This window comes from Physcomitrium patens, chromosome 7, assembly GCF_059467195.1.
Source record: "Physcomitrium patens ecotype Gransden chromosome 7, ASM5946719v1, whole genome shotgun sequence".
In the NCBI taxonomy this organism is placed as follows: Eukaryota; Viridiplantae; Streptophyta; class Bryopsida; order Funariales; family Funariaceae; genus Physcomitrium; species Physcomitrium patens.
The window spans coordinates 3,322,260-3,337,792 of record NC_143416.1 but is presented as its reverse complement, the minus strand read 5'-3'; the positions used below and the strand labels follow the sequence as shown (position 1 = coordinate 3,337,792).

The following is a 15,533-nucleotide window of genomic DNA, read 5'->3' as shown; positions in this document are numbered from 1 at the left end:
ATATATATATATATATATATGGATAACAATGGAACCATTGATGTTTCTTCATTTTAATTAAGAAATGTAATTTGTCATATTCCATGTAAACAACAATTAAAATAATTAAGTTAAAAGAACTTCAAGATAATCTAAATTTATGGTAGCATTTTTGTCTTCATTATTTTCAGGATATAGGAACTTGATAATATTAGGAAAAGTGCATTGTAAAAGGGCAACATACAATTGTCTATCAATAAACATAGGGAGTCTAAGATCTCTTTGTTTATTCAACAATCATCCTTGAGATTTGTTAATGGTTATTGCAAATCCCACTTTTATTAGAAATTGCCTATATTACAACTTGAATAAAATCTTTACAAATAATAGGCATAATATAATCTTTAGAAGAAATATTAATTGTCTCTTGTAGTCTTTAGATAAAAGTCTTGACTCTATAACTTGATCAGTCAGCTAAATAATGACCAAGTGTGATCTATTGCAAAGTCCTTGATGCAGAGCAACATTTTGTTACAATATAATAGGCAATCCAATCTTGAGTTCCGATCTATATGGTTGATAATTATCATTATTAGCATATATTTGGTTGGATGATAATTATCATTATCACAACCATCTTTTATAATTGCTACTTTTGTGATGAGTTAAACATAAAAAAAACTCCAGGAAATCTCTATATAGCATGCTTGTTTAAATCATCAACATCATAATATTAAACAAATAAAATAGATTTATTGACGAAATTTTCGTCTCTAAGTGTCTCATCATCATCCAATACCAAATAAACAGCTTGAATCAAATCATTTGATGTTGGACCTACTTTTATATGTTTTGGAAGAATCATTGTATTTTGCAATGGATCTGCAATTATTGATCTATTTCCAATTTGCAAATAAAAATTATTATTATTTATACTAAATATAAATATTGTATCATAAAAAAAACCTTCAAAAGTAATAGTCTTATATAATAAATACCTTCAAGAACTCTTCAGCAAATAATTGATTCTTATCAAATACACCTTCTAGCCACATATTTTTGGTCAACTTGTATACTTTAATATTACACTAGGTATTTGAATGTTGCAAAGAAACATCAACAATCTCTTTTCTTGAGCATTAAAGAATAACATGAAGAATTTGCCAAAATTTGCACCAAAGACTGTAACAATTCCATCAAATAACTTATTAGTGCTATTTATGTTTTAGACAATTCTACCCATTGCCTAAGCAGAATGGCAATGTTGCATTAGTACCTCATCCCAAATGATAAGAATTGTCTTTCTTAACAAATTTGCCTTCTTTGCAATATTGCAAAAAAAATGTTTATTAAAATAGAGCAAAATTTTAAACATAGAATGTGCAATCCATCCACCATTTAAAAATTGTGCTGCAATTCCAAAGGAAGCAACATACAAAACAATTTTTCTATTACTTTGGAACTTCATTGATGTTGTACTATAGACAAATATATTTCTATATATATATATATATATATATGTATATATCAAAGATAGTGGTGTTTTTGTGTATGCAAGATAGTTACATTTGTGAATACAATATAATTATTTAGTAGTAAAATTATTTATATAAAAATTATATTATTTATTTTAATTTATTTTAAATGCTAAATCTGATATTTTATAAAATAATAAATAATAAAGCAATAATGTGTTTTAAATTAAAGTAAGAAATGTATGTTTATTTCTATTAAAAAATTTAATAAAAAATACTATTATTTATAATAAAAATTTAATATTTAATATTTTTTAAATTGAAATATAGATTTACCTTCCAACATCCAATATTTGAGGAATTTTTCAAAATTGAATAAAAATAAAATAATTTAATATATAAGTTTGTGTGTATTGTTATATATTTAATATATGGTATTTTATGTGTCTTTTTTTGTATATCTAATTTATAATTTTTTTTAAAAAAATACCATTATTTTTTTATAATAATTGTGATTGTGAAAAGTATTGATAAGTTAAAGGTTCAAAAATTTCTATTGATAAATTTATAAGTTTTGGAAGCACTTCTTACATTTGATATGTACAAACTTACAAAAGACACTAAAAACCAAAATTTTCATTGAATTTGATATTTAACATCTGTCATATTTTTATGAATACAAGTGTTTTTATTAAAAAGTCACTCATATTCAAATCATCACAAACTGAAGTGACTTTGTATACATACAAACGAAAATACCGAACGACAACCCTCCCAGCTATGCATACCCGCCAGTACCCGCTATTATCCGACCAGTGGGTCAGGTCGGAGTATCGATATTATCTGCTTGACAAGATGGCGGGGTATCAACATTGGCTGGAGAATGCATTTGGCTTTGGAGGGGGAATTTGGAATGGTGTTGCTCTGCATTTGAATGGTTGTGGGGATGTGCTTCCCACTCTGTTTGCTCTCAGTGCTAATGCTGATAAGAAGAGTGATTCTATTTGCCTGTGGAGATTTTTTTTACATTGTGGTTTGTGAACTTATTGCGAAGAAATGCGTGCGTTTTTCATGCTTCATTGGAACATGCAAGGATCCAGGTTGTGAAGGTTTTCCAGCCGCAAAGTGAGCCCAAGCATATCCGTTTTTGGGGACTATGAGCAGCTGGGTGTTGGTTGGCGATGCCCAACTCATGTAGCTGGACTAACCTCCATGTAGAGTTTCGGTGCTCAAGCCCTACCAAATGCTGGACTTGAAGAAAAAAGTCCATCAGGAACTTCGGGGATAAGGTGGAACTCCCACTCGTGTGCCTCCTTGTGTTGGGTTCTCGGTGCTTTGCAATGGCTTAGGAAGATGCTTCTTGCATGTTTTGTGAGGGTGTGCGACTTGAATAGGAGTTTTCCCATACTCAGACCACCAGAAGAAGTGCATGATGGTCTCTCCCATCTGGTAATGCATTTGCCGTTGTTGGGTCCCACAAATTGCATGCTTCGAACCTTCGTCTTGTGCTTGTGCATTGCCTCCTTCATAACCACCGCGTCTGTGGACCTTTGATAGCAGTTTTCTGATTTCATCACCCCATAACTGTACTGGAAGTCAGGAATAGTGTTCATGATTCGGTCAGTTTTTGGACTACTATGCAACTTCGTGTCTCAATTTATCATTCAGATTGTCTGGAATATTGATGTGTCGCTTTTGAACTGTCGAAATGATTGGTTTTAATTATCACTGAAACGTGATGAAAAAAAATGCTCGCCGAACTGTTTATCTTGAAGACGTTGAGGAGGACGGTTTCATAAAAACCATAATGCAGAGCGGTCTGTTGTAAAGCATTTGGGGTCGGGTGGCATAAATCAGATGAATAATTTGAGCTCGTACGGAGATCATTTGAGCAATGATTAAGTTTGATTCATGGCCAGAACCTGTCGCCCGAATCTGGATTCTAACAATAATCAACGTTCGATAGGTTTCGTTATGAACTTTAACGGACGAATGTTGTAAAAGGTTCAATAAATTCAGCAATTCTGAAAATAGAATCATATAGTAAAGGTAGTTGGAGGAAATTATGCATGTGATGGGGAGAAAATCGCTGTGTTCATATCCATGAGACTGTTCCTCAATTATTCCTGCTCGTTGTCTTGTTCCATGCCAGCATCTTTCAAATTTGTACCACTAATAGAGACAGATTTGAAGCTGGCTCTTCTTTTTGCCACACCTTTTGGCAGCTTGTTCGGGGTCGTTGCTGCCAAATTGATGGTTAGTCCATATCAGTGCACTGATTTACACGATACCCGAGATGTTTAAAGGCTGTGCCTCTAGAGTTCTAACCTACCCTGGTGCAGCTCTGTTTATTGTGTTCTATAACGTGGAATGTAAATCTGCTGTTCGGTGAGTTCATGTTATCCAAATCAATTATCTAAATGTAAGGTTCATAAAAATCAGATCTATACAATAACGAATGGTTCATGACAACCCAACATATTGCAAGTGAAAGAAATGCCTATTATGCGTGGTTCAAAGGTAAAATCAGGAAGTTAATTTTCCCTTTTATGTACACAGATATTGCTGGTTTAAAGAAGAGGTCGTTTTTGAGTTGCTGCTGACGTCTGCCTCACAGCTAGAAGACGCAACGAAAAAAATTAAGAAAGTAACGGGGAAAATGAAACAAGGGCAACGTTGCCACGAGCTGGAGCTGCACGAATTGCATGGCAAGCACTTCAGCAGCAGTTTTCAGGTTGCGTTTTTGATGAGACCTTTAGAAAATATTTCTTAGTTCTTGCACTAGATGCTTTGCTTTTTTTGGCTTCACTGATTCGATTTCGCGGTCATACTATCAAGCCTAGTTCATTAACTTTGGACTTCTGTGCGGGAGAGGTGAACCGGAGTTTTCATCAGCGCCTACCAGTGCCGGTTGCCGAGTCTATTTTCAACATGGGCATGCGGATGGAGCTTCCACTCTGACTAGTTATCATGTTCAAGGCCATTTTCCTGTCGAACGTTCACCTTCATGCCTGAAAATGCATGTCTGGTATCCATTTTCTGTAGGCAAGGCTGGGGTGGAAGTTGGTCCTGATCCTGTTGTGTTGTTATGCATGTGTTCGAGCTTGCACAGTCTGATATTTGCAAATATCTACACAAATATACTCCATTATATGCATGTATCTGGAATGCGACCACCATGCTGAGATATGCAAATGATCTGTGTACGAATCATTTTCGCGTTGCATGATTACGTTACAACCCAAAATCTAGAATATTGGGTTTCTACTGTCTTTCTTGGGTTCGAAATAACTGTAATTTTGGTTTGTATGTATATATATTTGATTATCAACGATTTTCCTCATAAGAATATTATATATATATATATATATATGTATAAGAAAATGTGTTCCGATGAATGAGATGAATACCAGTACAAGTTCATGTGTACTAACGTATACGCCAGGTCGATTGATCTGAGTAACCGAGATTAAATAGATACGTATTGATATATCAAATAAAACATAGAAAGAATCTGAATGCAACAAAACATGTAACCGTACAATGATTTTCTTCCAATGCTCAAAGCGCAGCGCCGATGACGTGATGTACAAGAAAGCTAGCAAACAATAAAAAGAACAGAAGAAAGAAAAGAAAGGGAAGAAAAAAGGGCTCTGATCCAGATAGTGAAATTCTAGGTGACCTATCAATTTGTGAGCTTTCTAGCAACACCTAAAGCCTCAGTATGAAAGCATGATTCGGGCAGGCTTCGGCGGAGTCGTGAGCTTAGGATCCATTTACCTCCTCTCACCATTGATCCATCCATGATAGCTCATGTCACAGCTTGTTTTTTTTATTTTATTTTATTTTATCTTATTGAAACAGAATGTGCAGTTTGTGGCCATAAAAAGCATGGACAGTCTAATCCTCCTCGACGCCGCCAAGCCCATCTCGTCGAAGACGCGGCAGCTAGAAGCATCTGGGGAGCTCCACTCGTTGAAACCCAGGAGAGATCCTTCTCTGCACCCCGAGGTCTTCAAGCAAAGGCATCAGAGAAGGACTACAGAAGTGACTGTAACGGCACCACCGGGCGCGGCGGTGTGACTTGTCACAAGCACCTAGACAATATGGAAAGGGGGATAAGGGCTGGGCTGGCCTGGCTCTGCGAATTGTAGTGCCGGAACCTCCTGCAGGCGATGCGAAAAGCCTGGTTGGCCACTCTGAAAGAATGTTTAAAAAAACATACACCAAATGGGAAATCATCCTCCTCCCCCAGCAGCATCAATTGCTATGTTACAATGAGTCTCTACGCGGGTATGTACATGGATTGATTCCTTCGCATGCAATGCATGAGGCAAGATTATTGAGCTTATTGAGTCCCGAAAACAATATGCTATGCCTGCGCATCCAATGTAGACAGCCGTTTTTGGATTTTGTTTATTGCTTCTCCCACAATCTGAGGTCAGTCTTATTGCAGCAGCTTATATCACTGGGTCGCCACCAATATGCCTCCCCACTCGCCCTACCCATCCTTTGAGGTCGATCGGTTGATTAAAGCAGCTCTATAACTGCAAAATCTACGGGATTTTATTGAATGACAGTAAATCGACAATCCCTTTTCATGAGTGGATCTCCAAACGAGTAAGGGAGGTTGAAGATGTACACTTGCTGGCATGGTCAGAGAATCCTGTTCGAAAACTCTAGGCCCTCTTCCAGGCTCCTCCTCAAGCTCAAGGCTTGAACTCCTCTTCAAGCTCCTCAAGCCCCTGTAATCTGGCAGGTATCTGAGGTGTGTAGAAGCTGGGGTCTAAGCTATGAGGTGCCTGGTTGTAGCTCCTGTGCTCGAACTGACCATGTCCCTGAGCTTGCCCTTGTCCAAGTCGAATTCTCGAGTGGGTGTACTCCATCGTGCCTTGAGATAGACGAAGGCTGCTGCCCAAGGGGGGTGGACCTAGTAATGAGGAAGAGGACGGCGGCGGTGGCCGGTGAGAACTTGACACATAAGAGGGTGGAAATTGATACCCTGTTGGGGATGGAAAGCTGCTGCTGGAATAATTGAGAGGTTGCTGCTCGCTAATTAAGCTGCCGAAAGGGCTGGCTCGGAGAGAGGATGCAGGGACATGAGTTAGCCCAGAGAACATCATAGAGTTAGTGCTAATGCTTCCCTGCGAGGCGATGCTGAAACGGCTGGGTGGTAGAGGATTTTCCACAAAATAATGGGAGACCGATGGGCCTTGCTGCTGCTGCTGCAAGGGTGGCTCGGCTTGGTTGTAAGAGGTAGGATTGTAATGCCCACCATATGCAAAAAAAGCCTCAGGTAAATTATAGCTGGGTGCGTTGTAAGGAGGGGCAGCAGGGGGAGGAGGTGGCCGTAAGGGTGGATTGATACCAGCTTGGAAGGCAGGAGATGCTTGAAATGGATGCTGGAGCGCGCTGGTCACCTGCGATGGGAGATTCGAATAAAGTGATTGACCCTGCACCGCGAGATGGGGATGCTGCTGCGCCCCTGCAGATGCGGATGATGGTCCGTGATGGGGAACGTAAGTTGAAGGGATTCTTCCTGAAGCTGGATCCCTCTCGGAAATGTGTTTCTCCTTAGCTCGCTCCCGAGCTCTTTCTCGAGCTTTGGCTCGAGACTCCACGCGGGCAGCGCCGGAGCTCCCTCCTGAATGAACGTCGCTGATGCTTCCTCCCCAATACAATCCAGCTTGTTGTTCTCGTGCCAAATTCGGACCGTAGCCGCCATGGCCTCCGAGGTGGTGGTGCTGATGGTGAAGCTCCATGGCTGTTTCCATTCCGTGACTAGTGTGGCCGAAGGGGGATACCATTGCTGACTGCCCATGACTGTCGTAAGTCCCATAAGATGTGCCTGGGGATTCTAACAAGGGGGCAGCGGGGACCTCGGGGGGGCAGGCTGAGAAGGTGGAGACGGTGGAGCTTGTAGTCTGGGGTTGATGCTCGGCCGGGACTGCAGGATCTTCCTGTCGCATGGGCGGAACCTGTGCAAGCTCATCAATGGCGGCTTTGGCATTCTTGATCAGCCATTCCACTGCTTTGCTGGGCTGGTCGAAGCCGAGCCGGTCTTGCACATCGTAGAATTGTACAGCAGTGGGGACTGAAAGCCGAACTCTTCGATCCCTAGGTCCTTTCGCTGTGTTAACTTTGCTGTGTCGGTCCTTCCCTCCAGAGGATCGTGCAGCTCGGGCTGGTCGGATTCTTTCGGCCTCTGGAGGACTTTTCTTGCCGGAGGGATCACTTGCTCGCGCACGCACTCTCCTCTCCTTGGATGTTCCCTCACCACCCCCTCGTTTGGATTGCCCTTCCACTTTTCCTGGATGCTCGGTGGCAGAGGCTGATCGTTCGTAGCCAGGTATCAGTTGCTGCTGACCTTCTCCAGCTGGGTCTGCTTCCCAAAAGAGTAGACGATGTTGCTCTTCCTCTTCCCCACCTTCCCCGAAGGTAGCAGATACATCCAGACTTCAAACTTCGCTCGTCGTAATACTGCTTCAGTTAAATCACTACATTGAGCTATCCTCCTACACTGAACCTACTGCAGACACTTGTTTATCCTGAAGAGCAACCTCTTCTTTATGGCCTTGCCCATTAGCAGGACCTGGCTGTGGGAGTCGAAAAAATATCTCTGCGGGTTTTACTCTTCTACACTAGCTAAATGTTATGGTTAACAGCGGCGGCCATCGCACTAGCAAAGACGAGATTATCTCTTCTAAACAGTCCCTCGTTTTTTAATCCACAGGAATCAAAATCATACCCTGGCACCTCTTCTCACTACCATTGAAGAAAAAGGTTTCTGAGTGTTGAAGACGTGTGTACTCGCACCTCGCCCCTGCTAACTAGAGATGATACTGTCATCCTGATGAATAACAGATTTTATTCCAGATTTGAAATCAAACCCAATATATAAATACAACCATCTTCCGCAATCAGCTGCTTCGTCCTGTACTGACCTCAAACACAAGACAAGCTATTGACCATGACATGCGTTCCCTAATTTAACTGGGAAATACATCCAGATCAGTGTCTGCTCGACCACTACTGAGTCCTAATATCGACTAACTTCGATCTGGCGCTCCCTTTCGTGGATCGCTTCCCTGCAATCAATACGTCAGCCGGAAATTAATGCTTTCTGTGCTCGTACTTCTGTGTGTCCAAAATTTCCACTCATACCCGAGAACCATGCTGTACGTAACGTCAAATTCAATTCATCAATATTTAAAATAAGTATGGCGGGGCATTTGGTCATATCCACCTCGGTAACTACCGACTCTAGTATCTTTCACGTCGCCCATCATGGCTGCAAATTCAATCAGTTGACCGCTCCAAGAAGTACGAATATTTTACGAAGTTTCTACTTGCAGGTATTCAAAAATTCCGACCTCATTAACCATTTGCTCCTAAAAACCTTCTAAACCCGGACCCCAAGTCCTTCAAAAATAAAAGGTCCTCTCGAAGACAAAATTGATCTTGCACGCTTGCACTCTTGCACGCTTCACGTACTCGATGTCCAATGTGCAGTGAATCGAGGTATGCATCCAAATTATATAGGATACTTCCTGTTAAGAACTACGGAACAAAAATTCTATCCTGAGAGCCGGTCCTTCTCTTCCTACGTCCCTCCCTCCCAAACCGATCAAGGGATCCACGGAAAACTACAGGTAACTATCACGGTGGGTACTAGTTCTAAAGCTAGCTCAGGGTAATGTCAAGATTGTCAAGTTCAGTGTTGACGTGGTACTTCACCTGTAACACTCATGACGTCGACATCTCAACAACCCCGCTCCCAAAGCAGCTTCTTCTTCTCCTCCTCCTCCTACACCGTCACTGCCGTCGCCACATTTACCTGATGATTCTCCTGCGCTTCCTCCAAAGCCGCTGTCCCCCGCACTACCGCTACCTGCGCACCCGACGAATTCATTTTCCCAGAACTACAATCTCATCAACAAGTCTCCCACTCGCACCCTCACATCCATCACCAAATGCTCCATCCTCCATCTCTCCGCCAAACCAAACCAAGGATCTACTCACTCACACTCTAGACTACTCGCATCACCAGCTCAAATTGGTGCTCAGGAACGTCAATACTCGACCGCGCCCCACCACACACGTCGTGAACTCCGCCCGGAGGGTGGGTCGGGGAGGAACTCCCAGCACTTACCACAACGACAAATCCACGCTCATGGAATATTAACTCTCCGAGCCCAACCACAACCATTCCCCACTCCCAGCGGCACCAGCTTCAGGATCATCAAGCGTTCATGGTGAGGAACCGCGATGGATCTTTCCCCGGCCTAGCTCCGAACCATCCAGCAACCCACTGCGACCATTCGCCTCAGTGCTTTGCCACATGACCACACACGACGACGTCCAGCCAGCCAGCCAGCCGGACGCAACAGCTCGATACCGTCGTATAGTGCTCTCTACCCACCTGCAACTCGTAGCGACCACCACCGGCTCTCCCATTCACTCATCACTCGAGAAGAAGAATGCAGAAGAATGAAGAAGAATGCTCTGAGTCTGGGAGGCGGAGATATGTTGTGAGCACACACACCCCCCCCCCCCCAAGCTGCAAAAGGGGAAGGAATGCGTGAACAGACACCAGAGGCGGCGATGCATACGATTTCCCCGCATGCATCGTCGTTGTCCACTATGGGCACCGATCCCGCTCTTGGTACACTCCGCCCAGCCCATTCCCAGCCCAGCCAAGCCAGGCACAGCCAAGCAGCCGCCGCAGCAGCAGCAACAGCAAGGAGGGGGAGGATGGATGTCACACCTCAGAATAATCAAAGCCCCCCCCCCCCCCCCGTTCCCTACCCAGCAGGAGGACCACCCGATGACCCCGCCCACCCATGCACGCACGCCTGCCTCGGTGCTCCCTCCCCCTCCCCGTCCTCACCCTACCCTGCCTTTTCCCGCCGTGCAGCCCCGGCGCAGGCATGGGTTACCGGGTCGCCCAGCCCTGCTCTCGGGATGCACGGCCCCGGCCTCGAACGCATGCTTGGCCATCATGGTGGGACCGGGCGGCGGGGGTGGGGGTCCAGGCTTTTCGTCCCCGAGCTAGTCCTAGCTTTGCTCTCTGGCTGTAGTTTTTTTTTTCTCTTATCGAAGGCTCTGCGGTCATTCGCAGTAGTTCCACCTCCGTTGATAAACTTCTCCGCGACCGCAGCGATTGCATGGTAAACCTTGCTCGAAAATGGTTGTGCCGTTTTCATCCATGTAATTTTTTATTTGAAGATAGTTAGTGTTTCTGAAAGTTCCTGAGAAGGTGCGTTTTCTATGTGAAGGAAACTGGACTCATTCATCTCATATCTATTTCTTCACACCTAATTGCAGGTTGCGATCACTTTCTTTTGTTTGAATGTGCACCAATTGTCATGACTACTCCATTCTATATATATATATATATATATATTAGTACATACACATATATTTGTAAAGTCGAATTGCAAGTAGTAAAAACACGAAGTTTTTTCAAAATAAACTATTTCTAGATTAAGTTATAATCACTTTATCATAATTCTACACAAAATTCTCAAATATTGTTCAAACTTTCTTGACATTTTCTAAAAATAAAAAAATGTGAGTATTTTACATACTTAGTTGCTTTTTTTTCTTTTCTAAACGTCAAATTCATATACTGTTATTATTTATTTTATGTGTACACATGTATATGTGCAAAATTCTAATAGCACATAAAGTTTAAACATATGTTATTCAAACATTCTGTTAGAGCAAATTTGCATTGTAAGAAAAACCATTTATACACAGATTAAATTGTTTCTTGACATAAATATATGTAAAAATATTATATCTACACTAATGGCTTTAAATCAAAATGAATTTAAATTAGTGCATTAAATAATTTTGGAATTTTAATATAAAAAAAATAATTGAAATTTAAGTATGATTGTTAATTCACATTTATAAATATATAAAATATTAAACCATCAACTTAAAATTATGAAATTTTTTATTTTATATATATTTGAAATATTTTGAATTTAAAAAAAAAAAAAAAAAAAAAATCTCATGTCAATTACAAAACCACTAAAATTAAGGTTGTATAATATTCTTTTATTCATATTTAAAACTCTTGTATATAAATCAGTTTTAAATTACAAACAAATACTATATAATAAGAAAGCTATCAAAAACTTGATTAAACCAGATGGATATAAGATCAATACTAAAAGAAGTGAGCTAGAGCTTCAAGAAATGTGTAGTCAAGATTGAGGATCTTCTTAGCCTTGACTCCAATATATACTATATATTAAGAAGTTTCTCAAGAAGTTTCTATATTGCTTGAAGACAAAATAATCCTAGAAAGCTTCTCAAGAAGTTTCCATGTTGCTTGAAGATGAAGCAACCCTAAAAAGCTTCTAGAGAAGTTTTCATATTGCTTGTAGACAAAGCAACTCTAAAAAGCTTCTTGGATAACCTTCTTAATCTTCCTAGAACTTTCTTAATCTTTGTAGAACTTTCTAAAATTTATTAGAATATTCTAAGAATCTTTTTTAAAATTTTAAGAATATTTTAAGAATATTCTATTGAAATATTTTTAAAATCTTTTAGAACCTTCTAAAACCTAATAGAATATTCTAAAAATGTTTTAAAAAGCTTCTTGTTCAATGTCTATTATATCACCTCTTCTTTTAACTTTGAGTTCCACAAGGAACATTGGTTTCATATCTACAATAAAATAACCAAAGCTCAAGCATCATCTTTAAGGTTTTCTTATTTGAGTTGATTGTAGCATGGGTGTTTTTTTCTTTGAGAAGGTACAACTTCATCTCAAAGATGATCTTGCAAATGTTACAAGAGCTAGAATGATTGATCTTGTAGTAGTAATATAGAAAGCTCCCACTTTGGCTTTACTTTGTGATTAATGAACTAGAGACTCTTTAAATACTCTCCAATTCAATATATTAGATTATAAACTGGATATTGTAAATTTAGAGGATATTGTGAGCAATACCTGTTTTCTTTATTATATACAACATTCTAGCAATAGCTTCATAAAAAAAACATTCTAAAATAGATTTAGATTTGTGAGAATAGCATCAGTGAAACTCTTGTCCTTTTGTGGTGTATTAATTAATTTTTTTATTGATTCCTTCATATGCTCATTGATATCATAGCTATATAAATAAATAAAATACTCCAACTTATCTCTTCTTCACCAAGAATCAAGGACCTTTTCCACTTCATGGTTCACATGATTATGTATTTCAATGTAAGGAGGTGATGGCTATATTCTTCCTAAAATAATTGATTCTAAATAAACCTCTAAGAGAAAAACATAAAAGAATAGATGTACCTTTATAGATGTTGGTAGTTCCAACCAATAAGCCATTAGATTGATTTGCTTTTGAATACAAAATGGCCCTAGTCTTTAGTAATCCAACTAATTGTAAGGCCAATTAATCCTAATATCTTGTCAAAAAAGTCATATTTTATCTCCAACTTGAAAAGTAAGAGATACTTTTTAAAATTCATTTGAAGATGCTCTGTAAGAATCTTCAGCTGCTTATAAATAAGGCTTTAAAGTTGATTGGAGTTGTGAGAATTATTTTGTAAGATCTTCAATTGCTAGGTTTTCATCCTTTGATATATCTAACATATTAAGCTATGGATGGTAACTATAATTGGTATAAAATAGTATTTTTTAAATCAGAGCATGAAGAATATTATTATAAGCAAAATCTACTAAAGATAAATATGAAGTCTAATCATCTTGTTGATAGTTGATGGTACATCGCAAATATTGCTCCAAAACGTGATTGATTTGTTCTATTTGATCAAAAATTTAAGGGTAGAAGGTAGAAAAAAGTTTCATATCCATTTTTAATATCTCAAAAAATAATTTCTAAAACTTTGATATAAATTAAGGTCTTTAATTAAAAATGATGCCATTAGATAGTCCATAATATTAATATATATTGTTAAGAAAGAATCTTGTTATTTCTCCTTCAAAAATTATTTTTTTGCATATGATAAATTGTTCATTCTTTATAAATCAATCTATAATAATATAGATGATATCAAATGTAGCTAATGGCAGTAGATCAATGATGAAATCTATTGATACTAAAGACTATGATTACTTTAGAATTAGTAGTGGATGTAGAAGTTTAAAAGGGTGATGATAAGAATTCTTTAATCTTGAACAGATGTTACATGAGAGAACAAAGTTTTTTATAATCTTCTACATTTGAAGCCACTAAAAATCTTAAAGGATAAGTTCCAATGTTTTGTTAAATCCAAAATATCCTGTAGTTAAAAAATTATGATAAGATTAAAGAATACAAAATTGAATCAATCTTTTTAGAATATATAAATAATCTTTACAATACAAAAGATCTTCTACAAACTTAAACTTATCATTATTAAGATATTACTTGATATTACAAATTAATGAGTCTTTAATTGATGCTGCACAAATTTGTTCAAAAAAAATTGAATTGACAAGTATAATCATAGAAGTAGTATAAATACAAAACTATTCTTGCTTCAAAATAGTGATATATTGCTGATTAAATGTTACTTCTTCAACCTTTAGAATAAGATATGATCTCTTTAATAAAATATCTGATAGTTTTTATTACTTCCTTAATTGATATATAATTACAAAATCAAAATAAGATAATGACATATTTCAATAAGCTTGGCAATGATTCAAAATCCAAACTAACATGCAATATTCAAAGTCTCTATGATCTATACATATACTCACAAGATGTATACTGCCTTCTAGCAAATGATGTCAAGCTTGCAAAGTGTCTACAATTGCAAAAAGCTCTTTATTATAAATCTCATAATTGATTTCTATAGCTATTCAAATTTGTCTTTAGATGCCGACCAAGTCAAAAGAGCAACAACTTGGGAATAATTCTTGATAAATATTTGATAAAATTTAGTAAAACTAAAAAAATATTGTACATTTTATACTATCTTTGAAGTTATTTACTCTGTTATAGCTTGAACTTTCTTTGAATCTATTAACAAGCCTTCATTGGATATAATATATCCAAGAAATTCTAATTTTGGCTAATGGAACATATATTTCTTCAACTTGGCATATAATCTTGTATCTTGTAACTTTTATAAGATTAATTTTACATATTCTTAATATTTTTTTTAAATCTTAAAATAAATTAAGATATCATAAAGATAGTAGAGAACAAACTTATCTAGGAATTTTCAAAAAATAACATTCATGAAATGTTGGAATATAACTGGTACATTTGTCAATCTAAAAAGAATGACATTATATTCAAAATGTCCATACATTGTTTGAAATGTTATTTTCTAATTATCTCTTTCTTTAATGTAAACCAAATTGTATGCTCCATAGAGATCTATTTTGATATAGACCTTAATTGAATTTCTCCAAAAGCCTTGATATCAACAATAATGGATAATGACTCTTCATTGTTATATTATTGAGGCCGTAATAATCAAGATACATTTGCAAAGATCTATTTTTTTCATCAAAAAAAGTATTAGTACTTGTATTAGAGATTTGAAATGCCAAATAAAAAAAATTGCAAGTTTTTTATTGATATAATTCTTCAATACCAAAAGTTTATTTTGTCATAGTTTATAGATTGGATCAAATAGTAGTTGAGTTCTTTCTTGAAGATGAATGGCACAATCATATAATCAATGCTTTGGCAATATATCAATATTTTTCTATTTAGAGACATCTTAAAAAATTTTATATTGCAATTGGATAGCTACTACAAAGCTTACCTCTTTATAAGCTAGAATTGCATAAATAAAAAATGGCATTTCTTTCTTAAACGTCTTCATAAAAGTCATTGCTTCAAGAAATAAGGGCTTTGTTATTGATGACTTCTTAATAGGTTTTTCTCAAAAGAATTTTATAGAAAATTTAACCTTACAAAACCTCCAATCTATAGATAAATTATATTTATCAACCACAAAAGTCCTAGAATTAAAGGATTAAATAGGATTTTAATAATATTGAATATTATTAAAAAAAAAAAAAAAAAAAAATCTATTACTTCTATATATACAAATTTTGACTTTTGTATTAGAAAAATTTTATGAATTTTGAAAAAA

General features: G+C 37.4%; 1 protein-coding gene and 1 long non-coding RNA gene across 5 annotated transcripts; one reads left to right on the top strand and one right to left on the bottom strand.

Moving 5' to 3' along the window:
* Nucleotides 1-2,306: 2,306 nt before the first annotated feature.
* Nucleotides 2,307-7,932, top strand: LOC149988523 (uncharacterized). 4 transcript variants are annotated; one of them, XR_016504093.1, is made up of 5 exons: nucleotides 2,307-2,743; nucleotides 4,014-4,188; nucleotides 4,567-4,657; nucleotides 5,027-5,131; nucleotides 5,328-7,932. It is a non-coding gene; the product is annotated as an uncharacterized LOC149988523 (long non-coding RNA). The 4 variants fall into 4 exon arrangements; XR_016504092.1 differs by having other exon boundaries at nucleotides 5,319-7,932; XR_016504091.1 differs by having other exon boundaries at nucleotides 5,027-5,146; nucleotides 5,319-7,932.
* On the bottom strand, nucleotides 4,990-7,423 carry LOC112284307 (uncharacterized). Its single transcript, XM_024524006.2, has one exon. It carries the CDS (start codon nucleotides 7,421-7,423, stop codon nucleotides 6,164-6,166), a length of 1,260 nt encoding a protein of 419 aa, XP_024379774.2. The 3' UTR covers nucleotides 4,990-6,163.
* Nucleotides 7,933-15,533: the final 7,601 nt, after the last annotated feature.

Bases quoted from the DNA above. Each gene is read 5' to 3' on its own strand.
- LOC112284307 (XM_024524006.2), bottom strand. From the start codon at position 7,423: ATGCGACAGGAAGATCCTGCAGTCCCGGCCGAGCATCAACCCCAGACT.